The sequence below is a fragment of the Ranitomeya variabilis genome, chromosome 2 (genome assembly GCF_051348905.1).
Source record: "Ranitomeya variabilis isolate aRanVar5 chromosome 2, aRanVar5.hap1, whole genome shotgun sequence".
Taxonomy (NCBI): domain Eukaryota; kingdom Metazoa; phylum Chordata; class Amphibia; order Anura; family Dendrobatidae; genus Ranitomeya; species Ranitomeya variabilis.
In genome coordinates, this window is record NC_135233.1 from 267965284 (window position 1) to 267984518 (window position 19235).

General features: G+C 45.8%; 1 protein-coding gene across 3 annotated transcripts in view; it reads left to right on the plus strand.

The window, feature by feature from the left end:
- Nucleotides 1-19235, plus strand: part of STARD8 (StAR related lipid transfer domain containing 8) — a 233389-nt gene that overhangs the window by 97582 nt on the left and 116572 nt on the right. Inside the window, exon 1 of one of the 3 annotated variants that reach the window (XM_077284931.1) lies at nucleotides 6018-6435. The exons of 1 other annotated variant lie outside the window; for it this stretch is intronic. In XM_077284931.1, the coding sequence (XP_077141046.1) occupies nucleotides 6324-6435 (112 nt within the window). In that variant the 5' untranslated portion in view covers nucleotides 6018-6323. Of the gene's footprint in view, nucleotides 1-6017; nucleotides 6436-16111; nucleotides 16311-19235 lie in introns of those variants that run through there. One more of the 3 variants, XM_077284932.1, reaches the window with a different exon arrangement.

The window sequence follows — 19235 nt, forward strand, 5'->3', positions numbered from 1 at the left end:
CAATATGCAGCCGGAGACTATTCGCAGAACTGCGTCATCTTTCATTTTGAATGGTTTAGAGCAATAAAAGATGGTTGCAAAAGTTTACATACCTTATAACTACAACTTTCTCTCAAACCTAAAACCAGATGATTGTTCTTATATTCTTATACGTCCACTTTACATAGCACATAGTAGAGATTCTTTGATGTGTCTCATAGCAGGATTGTATAACCTTTGTCTTCTCCATTTACTTAAAATGTTGTTTAAAAAACAGCTGTTTCTCCACCCAGACAAATACTGTGGAGCCCCCATAAGGGATGCAGAGCATGACATTGCCTTATGGTTACCATGCTGGACAGGAGCGTGGGTGTGGGCAATGGACAGGCTTAGAGGTGCATTGGTCATTTGGTGTTAGAGGTCCACATCGGAGTGGGGCATGGCTTTATAGTCTGTCACTTGTCTAAATGCACTCACTTAATTATTTCTAAAAATTAATAAAAATTAAGAAACTACAAGCTCGTAAAAGTCCTTTTTTTCAATTGTTACAAATTCTCTCTCTGGCTTTTCTAGGTGTGAGATAGAGATTGTGCCATAATAATAATAATAATAATCTTTATTTATATAGCGCCAACATATTCCACAGCGCTTTACAGTTTAACAGTTTCAAACAACAATCATAGGTAACAATGATAGCAATACAATAATAAAGCAAAATAAGACAAAATAAGACGCCCCTGCTCATGAGAGCTTACAATCTACAATGAGGTGGGGGGATACAAAGTACAGGTGTGTATTTACAATGATGTATTTACAACGATGGCCCAGCCATCTTCAGGGGGTGGGGGATAGATGGAGATAGTGAATGAGCTGCACACACACAAACATAAAATGACTTTGATTAGTGAACGTGATAGGCCGCTCTGAACAAATGTGCTTTGAGGGAGCACCTAAAACTATGCAAGTTGTGGCTGGTCCTAATATCTTGGGGTAGAGCACTCCAGAGGATTGGCGCAGCACGGGAGAAGTCTTGGAGTGGGGAGTGGGAGGTACAGATTAGTGCAGAGGTTAGTCGAAAGTCATTTGCAGAGCGCAGCGATCGGTTAGGCCGATAGACAGAAATGAGGGAGGAGATGTAAGGGGGCCGCACTGTGGAGAGCTTTGTGGGTGAGAACAAGTACTTTGAATTGTATCCTGTAATGAATGGGCAGCCAGTGTAATGACTGGCGAAGAGCGGATGCATCTGAGTAACGATTAGCCAGATGGACAACCCTGGCTGCTGCATTAAGGATGGACTGGAGAGGGGAAAGTCGAGTAAGGGGGAGGCCAATTAATAGAGCATTGCAGTAGTCCAGGCGGGAGAGGATCAGGGCGACAGTGAGGGTTTTTGTTGTCTCCCTGGTAAGAAAAGGGCGGATTCTAGAGATGTTCTTTAGGTGTAAGCGGCACGAGCGGGCAAGAGATTGTATGTGGGAGGTGAAGGAGAGATCGGAGTCAAACAAAACACCCAGACAGCGCGCCTGCTGCCGGGGTGTTATTATGGTGCCACCCACGGCACCATAATAATAATAATGTATAAAGGTCTATATCTACATTATTAAATACTGAGGTATAAACTGAGCCATTCTGCTGTTATACAGCCTTGACATTACTCCAGTTTGGGCAGTGTGTTGGTCAGTGTAAGATCTGTGCTGGTTTCTGCTTTGCCCGCTACATGGTGCCGTGCCTTTGTTGCGGGTCCTGCTTGACAGCATCAATCCTATTTATTCCTAAGACTTGCGGCTCTGCCAGTCTAGAAGCTATATGATTTATCTTGTTTGGGTTTCTTCCTGTTGCCAGCACTGGGTGAGGCTGTTCGCTATATAAACCTCTGAGAGCCAGTACCCACTGCCAGTCAATGTTTGTGCTTCCTGGTTTTACCTGTGTTATGTGGATATGGTGTTTCATCCTAATATATTCTGTTCCCTGACCTCGGTTAGTTTATTAACATTTCTCCTCCTTCACGATTTTGTACATCTTGGATCTGACCCGGCTACCTATCCTTCTTGCCAGCCTGCACCATCAAACAGCAGCTAACTCTGTGTCCTTAGCCCAGGGACCCAAGTGTAAGTCCAGCTTGCTGTATAGGGGTGAAGGCCATGGCAACTGCTGGGTCCTGGGAAACAAAGTAGCTTGCACGAAACCTGTTTGTGGTAGCCATTTTGGAGCTGCCAGGCAGGTACGGACCGGTACTGAAATTCAGTCCTGGCATTTGAAATCACACAGGCCCATGTTGTCCCCGTCCCCATGAACCAGATGGGATATATTACTAATATTATCCTGGATGGAGGAAAGGAAGATTTACTACACGACTAATATTTCTAATGATACCTGTGGTCTGCTGGGGTAAGTGACGGAGTCAGCAACTTTGTGCTCTATCACAACTCTTAACAGTGTGAGTGTCTTGAGAACACCGATTCTGTTAACAACATAGCAGACAAGGCGGCCCATGACCAGACAGGCCCTTTTGGCATTTGCCAGAATTGCCAGGTGACCACATACGGTGCCTGGGTGACAGTCAGGCTTGCCCACTGCAGTACATGTACATATTTGCTGTATGGTATATTATATATTATGACAGTGCCAAGAGCAGAGATACCAAATGTGTATGGGGCACGGTTACTGATTGCACAGCGTACCAGCACCGTCCATAGGGTATGCCTGTAGATGAGTAATCTGCAGTCCGGACTAAAGATAATTTTTTTTCCTTTTTTGTCCTGTTTCACAAGTGTGTTGTTTGCACTCACTCTGGTAGATTGATCTTCACAGCTGTTGCTTGTACAACACACTACGGGTACTCTGGGGGGATTTGTTCTGTGGACTTCTCCTCCCCCACCTCTTATTTTTGACAACCCCATGTGTATGTGAACTGAAGTGTCTGAGAAAAGGGGGGATTTTTAGGAGGGGCAGAAGCCAAATGCAGAAGCGAAGTGACAGCTGGGAGCTCATAATGATGACTGGATCACATGAAGTCTGCTGTGAAATGCTGGGGACATTCATAGATACTGTAGATAAAGATAGACCCAAGAGGAAGCGAAAGTGAGAAGGCAGAGTCGGAGACAATGGTGTACCATGCAGGGTCACATGAAAATCCGGACATAAAACTGTTGTGTACATTCACTTACGGGACATTCACCATCCTACAGTTCTGAGCGATTGTGGTAGATGTTCAGTGTTAGCTGGTGCTAAACATTAACAACATGTGTGAGATCTCTTGGACTGAGACATGACGAATCTGGAGGACGTTGCATTATGTTGAAAAAAGAGGCCACTATTATCAGCACATACCGTTATCATGAAGGGATGGGATGAACTAGTTTTTCGCTTCAATGTCTAACTAGTTGGTACATGTCATTGTAACATCCACATGAATGCCAGGACTGAAGGCCTCAAAGAAGAACATTGTCCTGTGGCCTCCACTGCTTGCCTTCTTCTCACTGGTGGACACAGACAGGAAAGGGTCCCCACCCAAGAACACTATATTGTTCCTTTGCAGTCCAATTGCTTATCATAATGCACAATTCCCCATGCTTTAGAGGTGATAATGGCCCCCTTACCTTTGGGGCCCCTGTGTGGCTGCACAGGTTCCACCAATGATATGTCCGCCCCGGCTTCTTCCCTCAGTGCATCCTGGTGCCATCTCTTCCCCAGGTCAGTGATGCACACGTACCCAACCATCCACATAATGTGAAAGAAAATGAGCATCATCTGACCAGGACACTTTCTCTCTTCACTCCATCGTCCAGCTCTAATGCTCATTCTTCATATAGGCATTCTTGGTGTTAGACCTTGGTCTCCATGGACATAGTGACCAGTCTGCCACCATGCATCCCTATTTGTGGTGAATTGTTCTCCATCATAGCCAACATTGACTTGTTCAGAAATGTGTGCTATAGTAGTTCTTCTGCGGGATCAGGCCAAATGGGCTAGCCTTTTATGAGATTTATATGCCCATGACCCTGTCAATGGTTTACTTGTTCTTTTTTGGAACACTTTTAGTGGTTGGCAACCTTTGTATACTTGGAACATCCTAAAAGACCTGCCATTTTGGAGATACTGTGCCCAGTACAGTCATGCTTTCTTGTCACATTGCTAAGAATTTATTTAATTACAGTTTATTACTGCTCACTATTATTACGTGAAATGTATGTTGCTTTTAGTTTTATTTGTTCCAGAAAGGTGATTCTTCCAGATGTAGGTCCCAGTAGCTTCACATACTGTCCTATGTGTGTGATGGGGGCGGCTGACGACCTCATTTCAATAGGTTAGCCAGCCCCCTGCTCTGCAATTGTTGGGTTTAGCTGCTGAAATCAGCAGTCAGACACTACACACATGTAATATTAGTCAAGTGCTATTTATCAGCGATATTTATTGCTAATGATAATGATTGTATTATGTTTTAAAATGTCCTTGAAGGGTTATTCCCTACTCGGCGTTCCATGGCAGAAGTGGGGTTATAAAAACACCCAAGCACAGCTGCGCTGCTCTGTTTGCATTGCTTCTATAGAAATGACCGGGAATTACTGAAACAGTCCTGCAAAGCGAGCTACACTGTTGGTATAACTCCTGAGTTGTGCAGATAGCGGCGCTCGCTTTGCTACACTCTTGGTGCAACTCCCATTCGTTTCTATGGCGGTTACGTAAACAACACAATCTCACTCGGCTGATTCAGTAACTCCATTTCAGGGGTTGTTCCCTTTGCTTAAGGCAAAGATGGGAGTAAGCCTTTAAGTGGAATCTGTCAGCAGGTTTTTGCACTGTAATTTGAGGATAGCATGAGGTAGGGGTTAAAACACAGATTTCAATGATGTGTCACTTATCAGGCTGAGCATTATTGTTTACTTACACTGAAGATTTTATCACCTAGTGATTAGCATTGTCCAGACTCTATGACAAGTGCATGTTAGTCTGGCTCCGCCCCTCCTCTGATAAGCAGCTCACTGTCAATAGCCAATGTACATACAGAGCCCGGTGTGGGCGGGGTTAGATTTCTCAGCTCTGCTCCATTGCTAAATCTAAGAACTCTGATTGTGTCAGAATGGCTGCACCTAGTAATCTAAGTGATACATCACTGGATTCAGGATCTCTTTATCTACATCATGTAGATCTCAAATGAGGTAGCAAAAACCTGTTAACAGATTCTCTTTAATTCCAGGGCACTGTACATATGAAAAAAAGGTTCAAAGTGCATAAAATGAGAATAATGAACATACAGTACATATGCAACATAAGGTAGTAAGAAAATGCAATAAACATAACTCAATGATTCACCCTCTAGTTCATGGGAAAAAAGAAAAGAACATGACCTGGCCTGTGAGGGCTTACAGTCTACACTCTACAGGGACTAGAAAGAGACATGGGGGTACATGGTTCTGTAGAGGCAGCAGGGTTATTTCAGGTTGTAAGCTTTCCTGAAGAGATGGGTTCCCAAGTTGCTTTTCAGGGTTGAGAAGGTGGGGACAGTCTGATAGTTTGGGGTGGCGAATACCAGAGTATGAGGGAGCACGGGAGAACTCTTGGAGACGGTTGTGTGATGAACATACAAAAAAAGAGCAGAGAAGGAGATCCTGAGAGGAACAGAGATTATGAGTGAGGAGGTAGAGAAAGATTTAGTCATAGACGATGATTCTAAAATGCTTTTAATAGATTCCCTTTTTTCCTTCCTTTTTTTTCTTTGCTACAAAAAAAAGTAAACTGCTGTACATTTACTGGCTTCGGTAATGGGAAATGACTGCTGCTATAGACCAGAGCACCAAGGTAGCGTTCACACCAGGACCTGGCCAAAAGGTGTCTCTACACATGAGAAGACCCCAGGACTATAAATGGCACATGGAAGGTGGGGGATCGACTACAGATTCTGCATTGGGGCTAAGGAGCTTCAAGTTACAGACAAATGTTAGGTTACAGTAGGGGGAAGGTCCTTGTAGTAAACTGTATTTGGTGGGGTGGAGGTATGGCAGGCATTCAGGGCATGCTGCTGTAGCAGGAGGGGAGCACACTGCATGTATGTGAGGGCACTGGCATAGTCGGGCACTGCTATACATACACGCGGAGCCTATAAATAGGAGCTCCTGCCCTCCAGGCCCTGCAGACAGACACGTGAAGCCAGGGAGGCAGACACGTAACACTCACATACAGTCCCTGCTCACCACACTAAGGCTGTGTCACAGTTTCCATGCAGCTTCCAGTTCCTGAGCTCTGGATGGAGGCTGCTGTTGGGTTCTGCGCCTCTCAGGCGCTCCTCCTAGTCCTTACATTGCTTGGACTTGGATTTTAGGGGCCATTGTGAGGAGACAAGCTGCAGAATGGCTGAGGGGACACAGGAGAAAAGCAGGATGTACAGAGAACACCTCAGAGACAGAGCATCCAAGACTTGGAGAAGGCTGAAGAAAAGAATCTCTGCCCCGTTAGACCCAGGTGGGTGACGGCATATTTGGCGCATAGTGTGGGTATATGGTCCTTAGTCAATTTCGGTCATGTATCCTAGCATCTATCTTAATTTGGCACAGTATACACTTAACTTATGGTGCGTTTACAATGGCTCCTTGTAGTTGTTAAACGACCTCCAATCGGCTACATGGTAAGATGATCGATGACCATTTAATAGCCTGTTTCAGAAACACTGACCGATTCTTCATAAGATCATTGTTCTCGGCAGCACATTGTCTAGTTTATAGAAGATGACGTGCTGCCGAGCATGATAATTTTTAATTATTTCCATAGTCCTGTATTAGCAATGGCTGGGTCACTTCCACATAATGCATAAACACATTTTCCAGTGATGGGTGTCACCAGAAAAAATGAAGTGAAAAGAGAGCTATTAAAATTAATAAGTTTATTCAGAATATTGTTCTAAAAAGTATAACACATAATAATTCATAATAAATAGAAAAAGACAGGGGGGGAAGCAAAACCGAACCTCCAAACCAAAGGAGGCACTCCACAAGAATACACAGTGCACAGAACAAAATATTTAGAAGGTAATACCCTTAGGGAGGGTGCTCATGAAAAGCAGTCAGATGTATACCAATGTATTAGCATAGAGTGCTATAGGAACACTTGGGAAGTGAAAGAAAAATCACTATATATACTGATTGAGCATATCATAAGAGCAGATCTCACTCCCTAAACAAGACGGATTACCTGTAGTTGTAAATATCAGAGGGTCTGTGCGCTCAGGTCAAGGTGATGTGGAGGCCTCCTGCGCCCAACAAGCGCCGTTTCGCAAGTAGCTTCTTCCAAATGGGGCGTGGTAATTTTTAAGCAAGTTTAAAAATTATTTTTTTTCCTACCGATAAGTGTTTTACATATTTATTGGAAAATTGTCAGCCCGTTTAGACAGGCCAGTCATTGAGAAACTAGAATTTCTAAGAACGCTTGTTCCCCATTATCAGCCAGTGTAAACGCACCATTAGAAAGGCACACGCTTATTTACATGGAGTAATGTTCAGAACACATTGTGGGCTCTGTAGTGATAACATTCTGGTGTAAAAGGACAAATTGCCTTCACAAAAATTTGCACATAAAATGATTTTTGTCAGCTATTCGGTAGTAATAAGATTTCTTTTGTATACAGTTGTACTCTACTTTTCAATAAAATGCAGTTGTATTTGTGTGATTCTTAAGTAAGAAAATAAAACAAGAGTGGAACAATCAGAGGAAAAGTATAATAGAAACACGTCACCACTTCTGTATTTATCACCCACTCCTGGTTTTGGCTTACAAATACTGATGTAAAATACTGACCAAATACTGAATGTGTGAGCGTGGCCTAAGGGTGAGATTATCATATGGCTGGGGTGTGTCCTGATGTTTCCCATCACTTAAAAGGAGGTAATCAGGTCAACCCCATATCTTCAGGTTAATAGCGTTATCCAACCTGACAGGCTCCCTATAAAGGCCCCGTCTCACTTAGCGATTTACCAACGATCACGACCAGCGATATGACCTGGCCGTGATCGTTGGTAAGTCGCTGTGTGGTCGCTGGGGAGCTGTCACACAGACCGCTCTCCCCAGCGACCAACGATCAGGGGAACGAGTTCGGCATCGTTGAAACTGTCTTCAACGATGCCGAAGTCCCCCTGCAGCACCCGGGTAACCAGGGTAAACATCGGGTTACTAAGCGCAGGGCCGCGCTTAGTAACCCGATGTTTACCCTGGTTACCAAAAAAAAACAAACAGTACATACTCGCCTTTCGGTGTCCAGGTCCCTTGCCGTCTGCTTCCTGCTCTGACTGACTGAGCCGCCGTACACTGAGAGCAGAGCGCAGCGGTGACGTCACTGCTGTGCTCTCACTTCTCACTGTACGGCCGGCAGTCAGTGAGAGCAGGAAGCAGACGGCAAGGGACCTGACGGACATCAGAAGGCGAGTATGTATTGTTTGTTTTTTTTTACATTTACGCTGGTAACCAGGGTAAACATCGGGTTACTAAGCGCGGCCCTGCGCTTAGTAACCCGATGTTTACCCTGGTTACCAGTGAAGACATCGCTGGATCGGTGTCACACACACCGATTCAGCAATGTCAGCGGGGCCTCAACGACCAAAAAAAGGTCCAGGCCATTCCGACACGACCAGCGATCTCGCAGCAGGGGCCTGATCGCTGGTACGTGTCACACATAGCGAGATCGCTACTGAGGTCGCTGTTGCGTCACAAAACTTGTGACTCAGCAGCGATCTCGCTAGCGATCTCGCTATGTGAGACGGGGCCTTTACTCTACCAGCCATGAGTTAGGAATAATTCAGTGGTGCATTTCACTAATACGACTCAAGAGGGCTCTCTTTGTCATTACACTACAGGGGGGCTCTATATGTAATTTCACTAACAATTGTCAAGGTCATTATCACGTACCTCGAGTGTCAGTGGGAGTGCTCTCTACCCCACATGTCAGCATCATTGTCCCGTACTCCGAGTGTCAGCGGCATTATTCTCTACCACAAGTATCAGCGTCATTTTCCAGTACTGCGAGTGTCAGCATCATTGTCCCATACCCCAAGTGTCAGTATCATTGTCCCGTACCCCGAGTGTCAGCGTCATTGTCCCATACCCCAAGTGTCAGCATCATTGTCCCGTACCTCAAGTGTTAGCGGCATTATTCTCTACCCCATGTGTCAGCGTCATTTTCCCATACCTCAAGTGTCAGTGTCATTGTCCTGTACCCTGAGTGTCAGCGACATTATTCTCTACCCCAGGTGTCAGCATCATTGTCCTGTGCCCCAAGTGTCAGCGGCATTATTCTCTACCACAAGAGTCAGCGTCATTATCCCGTACCGTGAGCGTCAGGGTCAGCATCCGAGGATATATGTGATTACACTAGAGAGGGGCTCTATTTGTGATTATACTATAGGTCATACCTTGAGCGCTACATGTGACCCAAGCCTAAGACCCCCACATACACATTAGAGTCTTAGACTAATTTTGGCTGAACCCACAGATATTAACTGAGCTAAGACTAGAGATTTTCGCTAAAACGCTCCAGCGATATCAAGGACCACATGAGAACTGGGACTGTTTTGGAGAGCCTATTGGCTCAACTTAATTCTGCTCAATATTTACTCGCAGATGCCATTCTTCTCCATTTCCCCAATTAGTTATCACAGTAACCATAACTGAAGCAGTAATGTGACACCCCAGGGTCCTGGTTGTCACAGTGGCATTGCTTTCCTCAAGGGGAGAGTGATGTCACGCTTGGAAGCGAAGGAAGATCTCTTTCACCAGGTAAACACAAAGCACACAACATATTCGCACTCCAGACCAGAAGGGGGAGCTCTGAACCCGGTTTTCAGGGGAACTTCCCTAGATATATATTCTGGCTGGAGGGGAAGTAAGTAAGTAGTCTGTCAGGAGGGCAGAGAAAAGACCAGTCAGACAGTAAGTGTCGGAAGGACTGAAGGGGCCGTGCAGTCAGAGTTGCTGCAGCTCTTGGGGAAAGAGAAGAACAGTGTCTAGTGAGCATGTAGGAGAACAAAGCACAGGATAGACACCAGGGGAGCAGAGCAGTATTTGGACTACCTCCCTAGCCGAGCGCAGATTCCGGTAGCCGGAAGACCAAGGTTGTGTCGGACTCTAGGAGTCACAGCAGAAACCTGCAGGACAGCTGGATTACACATCACCTATCTGCCCTAATATCCAGGAGACACAGTGGCACATAGAGCCCAGATCATGATAGAGACCCTATAAAAAGGCTCGAGCCACCTGTCATACGGGTTTGTGTCCTAACCTTCATGGAGGACAGAAAGAATTGTGAGGACCTTGCCAGAAGCTAAAGGCAGTAAGAGACTACAACATCACCGCGCAAATAGGAAGGCTTCTAACTCCACCTGGTAAAGAGGACTCTGAATTCACTTCCAAGCCGGCCGGGCCCTGCCTGTACCTGTTATCTGGTGCCCTGGACTATGGTTGCCTGAAGTCTTCAGTAAATCAGGTAAAGAGACTACAAACCTGTGTCCTCCGTTCTTTACTGCTCCACTCACCATCCTCATCTATACACCGGGAGCCCTGGGGACCTATTTCACCTGTGGGAAGTTATACCATCTAGTTGCCATAACATCCCCCCAGAGGACCCCTTTAAGCAGCGTTGGTCCCCACTGACCGAATACCATAGGTGGCGTCACGAACACAAACTTTATTTCAAATCCCCTTTAAATATCCTTTCCCCCTTTAATTGGGCACCCAGGGCCACGGACCGGGTCGCAGCCACCGTGACATCCCCTTTAAGTACCATACTCGGTACCGAGTACCCCACGGCCCTGGCGGGCGACTCAGTAATCACTCCACAACCCCACTCCCTGGTTTCCCCCTGCTGATACTCATATATCATGGTCCTCTTTTAAGATTAGCAGCGCACCACTCACGATTCATAGGTGAACTGTGGCTAGGAGCGGGGAGCAGACAGAAGGGACACAATATTGTTGACCTGCGAAGTTGCCAGCATCGCAATGCACTGCTGCTTAGCTACATTTGATTTTCAGTCTTTAGGCTGTTTAAGTCCAAAGACCGAAAAGAAACAGCTAAAGGGCCAAATGTGGTCGATGGTCACAGATATTCCCATTTGTGTCTTAGCCAGGATATGGTCCATACAAACACCTCAGTAGGAATCAATGGTCTGACTTATGCATAGCGCTCAACCATCCCGGATTTGTGGGGTAGTTCTGTTATCCCAGCAGGTCAGGGCTGTGTCCAGACATCCACTTGGGTTTTCTCTGTGATGTCTCCAGTAGCTTCTTCTCAGAGGTGGGAGTGGGGCCAGCAACTCAGCTTTGCACACACTTACATTAAATTAAATAAACAATTATTTTCTGTGATCTGGTCTCTCTGGGAATGAAACCCGCAACCTGTATCACTGCAGACAGCAGCTAAACGTATGACCACAGCCTACACTGACAAAGATGGGAGAATTTTCTATAATTGAATATTCTTTGCATTGCAGGCTCTGAACCCACAGGCAGATAATACTGACACCCAGAGATGCATCTGTATTTAGCAGTGCATTTCTATGTCCCTGCATTCTAGACGTAAAGTAAAACTAACATTTTTTTCTTCCTATAGAATTACTAGAAAATAATGTTATTTTAACTGCCCTTCTTTTAAAAATAAAAAATAAACATCACAGATCAGTGAATAATCATAATAACCCATACAATATAGTGATCAGATTTTTTAAGGTGATCAGTAAATGGCATAAAAAAATGGTGTGATTGATTTTTTTTTTAACGTTAAAAACATAAAAAATTCAATAAAAATGTATGGCTGAGGCCGTGTGTTCGCACGTAGTATAAATGCTTTTCAAAGCTGTTCTATACTATAAAAAACAGATTAAAAACGCTGCTTCACATCTGCACCAAGAATGCATCAGATAAAGGGGAAAAGCCATAAAAGAGAAGATTGTTATTGTGTAGTTTGGTGCGGACGCCTGCAGAAAAGAGAAAACACATTATTTACACTATGTAATGTCATATAATGTAGCTTATGTAAAAATTATAAAAATGTGAAAAAAGTTCTGGCTAATCAAGTGCGAGCCCTGGCTAATCAAGAGCTGCATTGGGGACACTGGAAGGCAAGAGATTTGCAGTCAGACCAGCCGCCAGGTACCACTGTCCTGGACTCTGGACCAGACTCCTGTGAATCAATCTGTCATCTCTAGTCCCAACCATTCCAGATACAGCGGACAGTCCCGGATTTGGGTCTATGCAGTCCAGGGCATCTGCTGAATGTCCCTCACTGCCACCGCCCCTCTGACATCTTCTCGTGCCAGGGGAGAAAGAAATGGTAAAGGGGCTTAGCTAGGCACATGGTCAAAATTTGCTCCGCATTGTCCCTATTACTATTCTACTTAATTTCGGAAGTATGTCTATGTTGATAGACAGTGGGCCTCCCAAACCTTTCTATATTGTATATGTTAGAAATGTGGACATTCAAATAAACTGTATGCTAAATTATAGAACCCCTTCAGGTTTACCCTTCTTAATGGGCCCATGTAAAGAGCATGTCCCTAGTTGTCAGAAGAAATAATGGCACCGGCAGCAATTTTCATGGAAAATAGTTACTTGCTTTTGTCCAGTCTTGGTTTAAAGAACATAATAACCAGGTTTAACGGTCATTAGATCTCGGGCCAAACGATCTGCGGAGACATTTCTTCCTGCTAACGCTAGGAGGCGCTTACACCCTTTGCGTACGTCAAAACTTCTCCGAAAAGCTGAATCTCGTAAGTGTCATATTTTCTTCATTAGAAGATGGCAGGGAGGTTTTATGTGAACTGTGACATCTGTTTAGAATGAAATAAATGCCTGTTTGGATGTGGGGCAGCTGTATATGGGGACGGAGAACAGGTGTCAGAGCCGGGGAGCTTAATATTACAGAATGTGTATAACACCCGCTCCATGCCCCCTCGGCTGAGGTCCTGAATAGTCCCCATGTAACAGACAATTAGTATCATATCCACAATGTCTATTAGCTTTAGTATGAGATGGATCTGTCCCATGACGGACGCCAGCAGTGTTCTGTTAGTGTTCAGTTAGATGGATTTTCAAAAAACGCTTTTGTGCGCCTCTCCCCAGCTGCTGAAGCCAATCCAATGTTAAGAAGCAGATCCCAGCGTCCCTTTTCTGGAGGTCTCACATCATAATTCACATTAAAGTCTATCAGCAAATTTCACTTTTTGACATTTTTGTAAATGTGACCCTAGGAAGTGCAACCATTTTTGGTGTTAATTTAGGCCTAAGGGGGTTACCCATTCCTTGCAATGCAATGGCAGATTTGTATGACATGCCATCATCTTATAATCAGTGGGTGCCCAGCTTCTGGGACCCCAGAAAAAATGCTGATTATAAAGTCATGGCATATGCTATTTGTGCAATAGATGAACTCATTTAAAGGGAATCTGTCAGGCACATTTAACTAGCCAGTCTGTTCCACTGTTACCAAGAAATCAGTGTTTGAATGAATATGCAAATGAGGCTGAAGTGCTTTAGGCAAGTGGAAGAACTTCCCAATCTTCTGCTCTTCCTATCTCCATTCCCCGCCCAGCTCTGCTTTCTGCTTGACTGTCAGCTTCTTTGCTGTCAGCAAAGGAATTGTCAAGCAGCAGAAGAGGGTGAGGATTGGCACACCAGACTCAGTGGTGGAGGGTGAGGATTGACACACCAGACTCAATGGTGGAGGGTGAGGATTGGCACACCAGACTCAATGGTGGAGGGTGAGGATTGGCACACCAGACTCAGTGGTGAATGGTTAGGATTGGCACACCAGACTCAGTGGTGGAGGGTGAGGATTGGCACACCAGACTCAATGGTGGAGGGTGAGGATTGGCACACCAGACTCAGTCGTGAATGGTTAGGATTGGCACACCAGACTCCATGGTGGAGGGTGAGGATTGGCACACCAGACTCAGTGGTGGAGGGTGAGGATTGGCACACCAGACTCAATGGTGGAGGGTGAGGATTGGCACACCAGACTCAGTGGTGAATGGTTAGGATTGGCACACCAGACTCCATGGTGGAGGGTGAGGATTGGCACACCAGACTCAGTGGTGGAGGGTGAGGATTGGCACACCAGACTCAATGGTGGAGGGTGAGGATTGGCACACCAGACTCAGTGGTGAATGGTTAGGATTGGCACACCAGACTCAGTGGTGGATAGTGAGGATTGGCACACCAGACTCAGTGGTGGATAGTAAGGATTGGCACACCAGACTCTGTGGTGGAGGGTGAGGATTGGCACACCAGACTCAATGGTGGAGGGTGAGGATTGGCACACCAGACTCAGTGGTGAATGGTTAGGATTGGCACACCAGACTCAGTGGTGGAGGGTGAGGATTGGCACACCAGACTCAGTGGTGGAGGGTGAGGATTGGCACACCAGACTCAGTGGTGGAGGGTTAGGATTGGCACACCAGACTCAGTGGTGGATAGTGAGGATTGGCACACCAGACTCAGTGGTGGAGGGTGAGGATTGGCACACCAGACTCAGTGGTGGAGGGTGAGGATTGGTACACCAGACTCAGTGGTGAATGGTTAGGATTGGCACACCAGACAGTGGTGGATAGTGAGGATTGGCATACCAGACTCAGTGGTGGAGGGTGAGGATTGGCACACCAGACTCAGTGGTGGAGGGTGAGGATTGGCACACCAGACTCAGTGGTGGAGGGTGAGGATTGGCACACCAGACTCAGTGGTGGATAGTGAGGATTGGCACACCAGACTCAGTGGTGGATAGTGAGGATTGGCACACCAGACTCTGTGGTGGAGGGTGAGGATTGGCACATCAGACTCTGTGGTGGAGGGTGAGGATTGGCACATCAGACTCACTGGTGGAGGGTAAGGATTGGCACACCAGACTCATTGGTGGAGGGTAAGGATTGGCACACCAGACTCATTGGTGGAGGGTAAGGATTGGCACACCAGACTCAGTGGTGGATAGTGAGGATTGGCACACCAGACTCAGTGGTGGAGGGTGAGGATTGGCACACCAGACTCAGTGGTGGAGGGTGAGGATTGGTACACCAGACTCAGTGGTGAATGGTTAGGATTGGCACACCAGACTCAGTGGTGGATAGTGAGGATTGGCACACCAGACTCAGTGGTGGAGGGTGAGGATTGGCACACCAGACTCAGTGGTGGAGGGTGAGAATTGGCACACCAGACTCAGTGGTGGAGGGTGAGGATTGGCACACCAGACTCAGTGGTGAAGGGTGAGGATTGGCACACCAGACTCAGTGGTGGAGGGTGAGGATTGGCACACCAGACTCAGTGGTGGAGGGTGAGGATTGGCACACCAGACTCAGTGGTGGAGGGTGAGGATTGGCACACCAGACTCAGTGGTGGAGGGTGAGGATTGGCACACCAGACTCAGTGGTGGAGGGTGAGGATTGGCACACCAGACTCAGTGTTGGAGGGTGAGGATTGGTACACCAGACTCAGTGGTGAAGGGTGAGGATTGGCACATCAGACTTTGTGGTGGAGGGTGAGGATTGGCACACCAGACTCATGTTACACTATATTGGCATCTTGCTCTGACAAATGAAATTCTGCAAAAGTAGCATATTACACAAAAGTGACACATGGCTGGAATCCCGTCTGTCACTATTCCAGGCTGCCTTTATGGTACAGATCTCATCATAAGTGATGGGTGGTGTCCAGTCGCCCGGACTTGTGATGTTATGTGCTGCCATTGTCTGATTTCATAGCAGTGGATCAGTGCTGCTTATACAGGTAAGATTAATTGTAATAATAATATTATTTCTATAGCGCCAACATATTCCGCAGCACCTTACAATAAAGCGTTGACAGGTGCAGACAATAAAGACATCACACAGTAACACAGAGTTCTCCAGTTACAGGAGGCGTGAGGGTCCTGCTCGCAAGCTTACAGTCTATAGAGATTAGCAAAAAGTTTTCCTAAAGTCATGGAAAGTAATCTCTTTTGGTGTTACTGTGTGCATGAGCCGGTGCAGCAGGGTGTCCCATCCTATGCCAGTCCCACATGGCACCCTCACCCTGCACTCCGCTGGCAGGTCTCCTGCTCATTGGTAGCAGTTCTCCCATAGGTGTGGCCTCTGTTCTCTCTGGGACTTTTCTGTGATCACCTTCACTTTGCACAGTCAGTGACAACAGCTCGCAGGTCACCGCTGAGCTGGCATTCAACCCTCCTCTGCCCTGCTTCTGTTAGTGCCTCCAGCGTTAACTCCTGGATGACCAGACTACGCTTTCCCGCTGTACCTGACCGGGCTCATTGGCTGGATGTCACCCACGTCTGTTGTGTCACAAAGCCCAGAAAGCACCTGACGCAGCCTCCAGGTAACAGGCGCCTGTGTAACGAATGTCACTAGCTAGATAATTGCAGTCCTATGTAAACCCACAGATAACGCATAGGGACAGAGCAGTATTTCTGGTGACAAACATCTGCCTCGTGAACAGATGTGTAGATGTAGAAAGGCTTAATTTGCAATTTGGTGATACCAGAAAAAGAAATTGTTCCCAAGCTTATATACATTGTGTTTTCTCGTTGTCATAAAGGATGTGAATTAGAGTTATGGGTTAATTAATTCTGATGCTACTAACCATTGGCAGAACCCATGCTCACCACAGCTGTTAGCCTAGAATGTTTGCAGCAGCCCTATGTAAGAGGACTGCTAACCATATTAACCCCACATCATCTGAAGTTGTGTGGAAAGCACCGGATGTGCCTGAATAATGATTTTCATTGTGTGTTAATTTGATCAACGGATGATGTCCTAGTAATGAAGGGTAATATCGATAAAGATAGAAAAGCGCATACTCCCACCAGATGGCGTGCCGCCTTGTTACCAATGGCACAGCTTTTTAATGTGGGCTGTTGGCCATTGACACTGGACACATGACCTTCAGTCTTTTTTTCTTCTGTCTCATTGGTAATAGATGCAGGTGTCCATCTGGGGATGATTGGGTTAACCAACAATATGGTGCCTGGCACACTTCAAAGTCCACATGTCCTTCTGTTAGGGATCTGTACATATTTGGGACAGAGGCAGAGCCAGTGGGAGACGCCACTATTACATATTTCTCAGTGAAGGTCAGGAATGAGGCTGGCTAATCATTATACCCCAGAGCCGGTATATACAGAGGCGGCGCTGACCAGAAGCAACCAGATGTGAAAGGGATAGCAGAATACAAAATATCCACGTATCCCTCTTGAAAAAAAAAAAGTAAGCACAGCACAGTAAAAATCGGGTGCAAAGTCTCATAGGTATATACCAAACCTTGTAAGTAGAATCCAAAAAAGTTGAAACAGCACTCCATATAGCAATTGTAAGGTGCTCTTTTATTGGCCCATGTGGCGACGTTTCGGTCCTGGGTGCAGACCTTTCCTGCACTCTAAGGGTATGTCTCCACATTCAGGATTGCATCAGGATTTGGTCAGGATTTTCCATCAGTATTTGTAAGCCAAAACCAGGAGTGGAACAATCAGAGGAAAAGTATAATAGAAGCATATGCACCACTTCTGCATTTATCACCCACTCCTGGTTTTGGCTTACAAATACTGATGGAAAATCCTGACCAAATCCTGATGCAATCCTGAACGTGGAGACATACCCTAAGGCCATGTGCACACGTTCAGTATTTTTCGCGGTTTTTTCGCGTTTTTTCGCTATAAAAACGTGATAAAAACGCGAAAAAAACGCTTACATATGCCTCCTATTATTTTAAGTGTATTCCGCATTTTTTGTGCAAATGTAGCCTTTTTTTCCGCGAAAAAATCGCATCGCGGAAAAAAAAGCAACATGTTCATTAAAATGCGGAATTGCAGGGGATTCCGCACACCTAGGGGTCCATTGATCTGCTTACTTCCCGCACGGGGCTGTGCACATGATGCGGGAAGTAAGCAGATTATGTGCGGTTGGTACCCAGGGTGGAGGAGAGGAGACTCTCCTCCACGCACTGGGCACCATATAAGTGGTCAAAAAATGAGAATTAAAATAAAAAACAGTCCTATACTCACCCTCGATGTCTTCCCGCCTCCACTGCACGCTGCCGTTCGGTTCCTGTAGCTGGTGTGCGGCGAAAGACCTGCCGATGACGTCACTGTCCTGTGATTGGTCGTGAGCGGTCATGTGACCGCTCACGTGACCGTGACGTCACGGAAGGTCCTGTGCGCACAGACCAGCTATAGGAAGAGGAGCCGGACGCCGCTGAGGAGATGTCTGGGTGAGTATAAGCATTTTTTATTTTTTTTTATTATTTTTAAACATTCTATCTTTTACTATGGATGCGGCATAGGCTGCATCTATAGTAAAAAGTTGGTCACACTTGTCAAACGCTATGTTTGACAAGTGTGACCAACCTGTCAGTCAGTTTTCCAAGCGATGCTACAGATCGCTTGGAAAACTTTAGCATTCTGCAAGCTAATTACGCTTGCAGAATGCTAAAAAAACGGAAAAAAAACGCAAAAAAAAAAATGCGGATTTCTTGCAGAAAATTTCCGGTTTTCTTCAGGAAATTTCTGCAAGAAATCCTGAACGTGTGCACATACCCTAATAGTCTTTAGTATGTTTACCTAAGTCTTTAGGGTAGTGAACATCTCTGTGGTGTACCAAAAGGGATGACTGTTGTTGGTGCAAGGGTTCCAGTTGCACCCAGGCCCTGGAGCCTAAGGGATCCTGAAAGGTCAATTTGTCTCATACAAGAAGACCAATGTCATATAATATTCAGTGGTCCTCTTAGATATTTTTCATTGGGATCCACAAGTGCAACCAGGTCTTCCAATTCAGTATTGTCATAGTGTTAGTTCAGGCACAGCCACAACCTTAAATAATATGTACTGTTATGGGCTCTGTACTGGGTTTTATCATCAGCCCCATTGCTGCAGTGCCACTTTTTATGTCTTAGACCTTGGATGTACATAGTTATGCCTGATTTCTTACTGGTAATGCACCTGTATAGTCCTGTCGTCAGTATGGGGATGGACTGGCCCCTATCTGTCTTGCTGTTCCCCCAACACTGTGTAGACAACCCTATAATTTTCCTATCCCTTATATTGAAGAACCCCACAGCACTTCATTACATATTGAAACAGGGATTCCATCCAGTTTATAGGTTTCTTCCTGGATTAAGGCCTGCTGCTTGAGAGGTTGTTGCCCTCAGGATTTTAATATTTAAAACCATGTGATGTCACAGAGGGTTAATATGTATCTCAGATAATGTATCAGTAAATACAATAAAACAAATTCCTGGATTAGCCAGAGA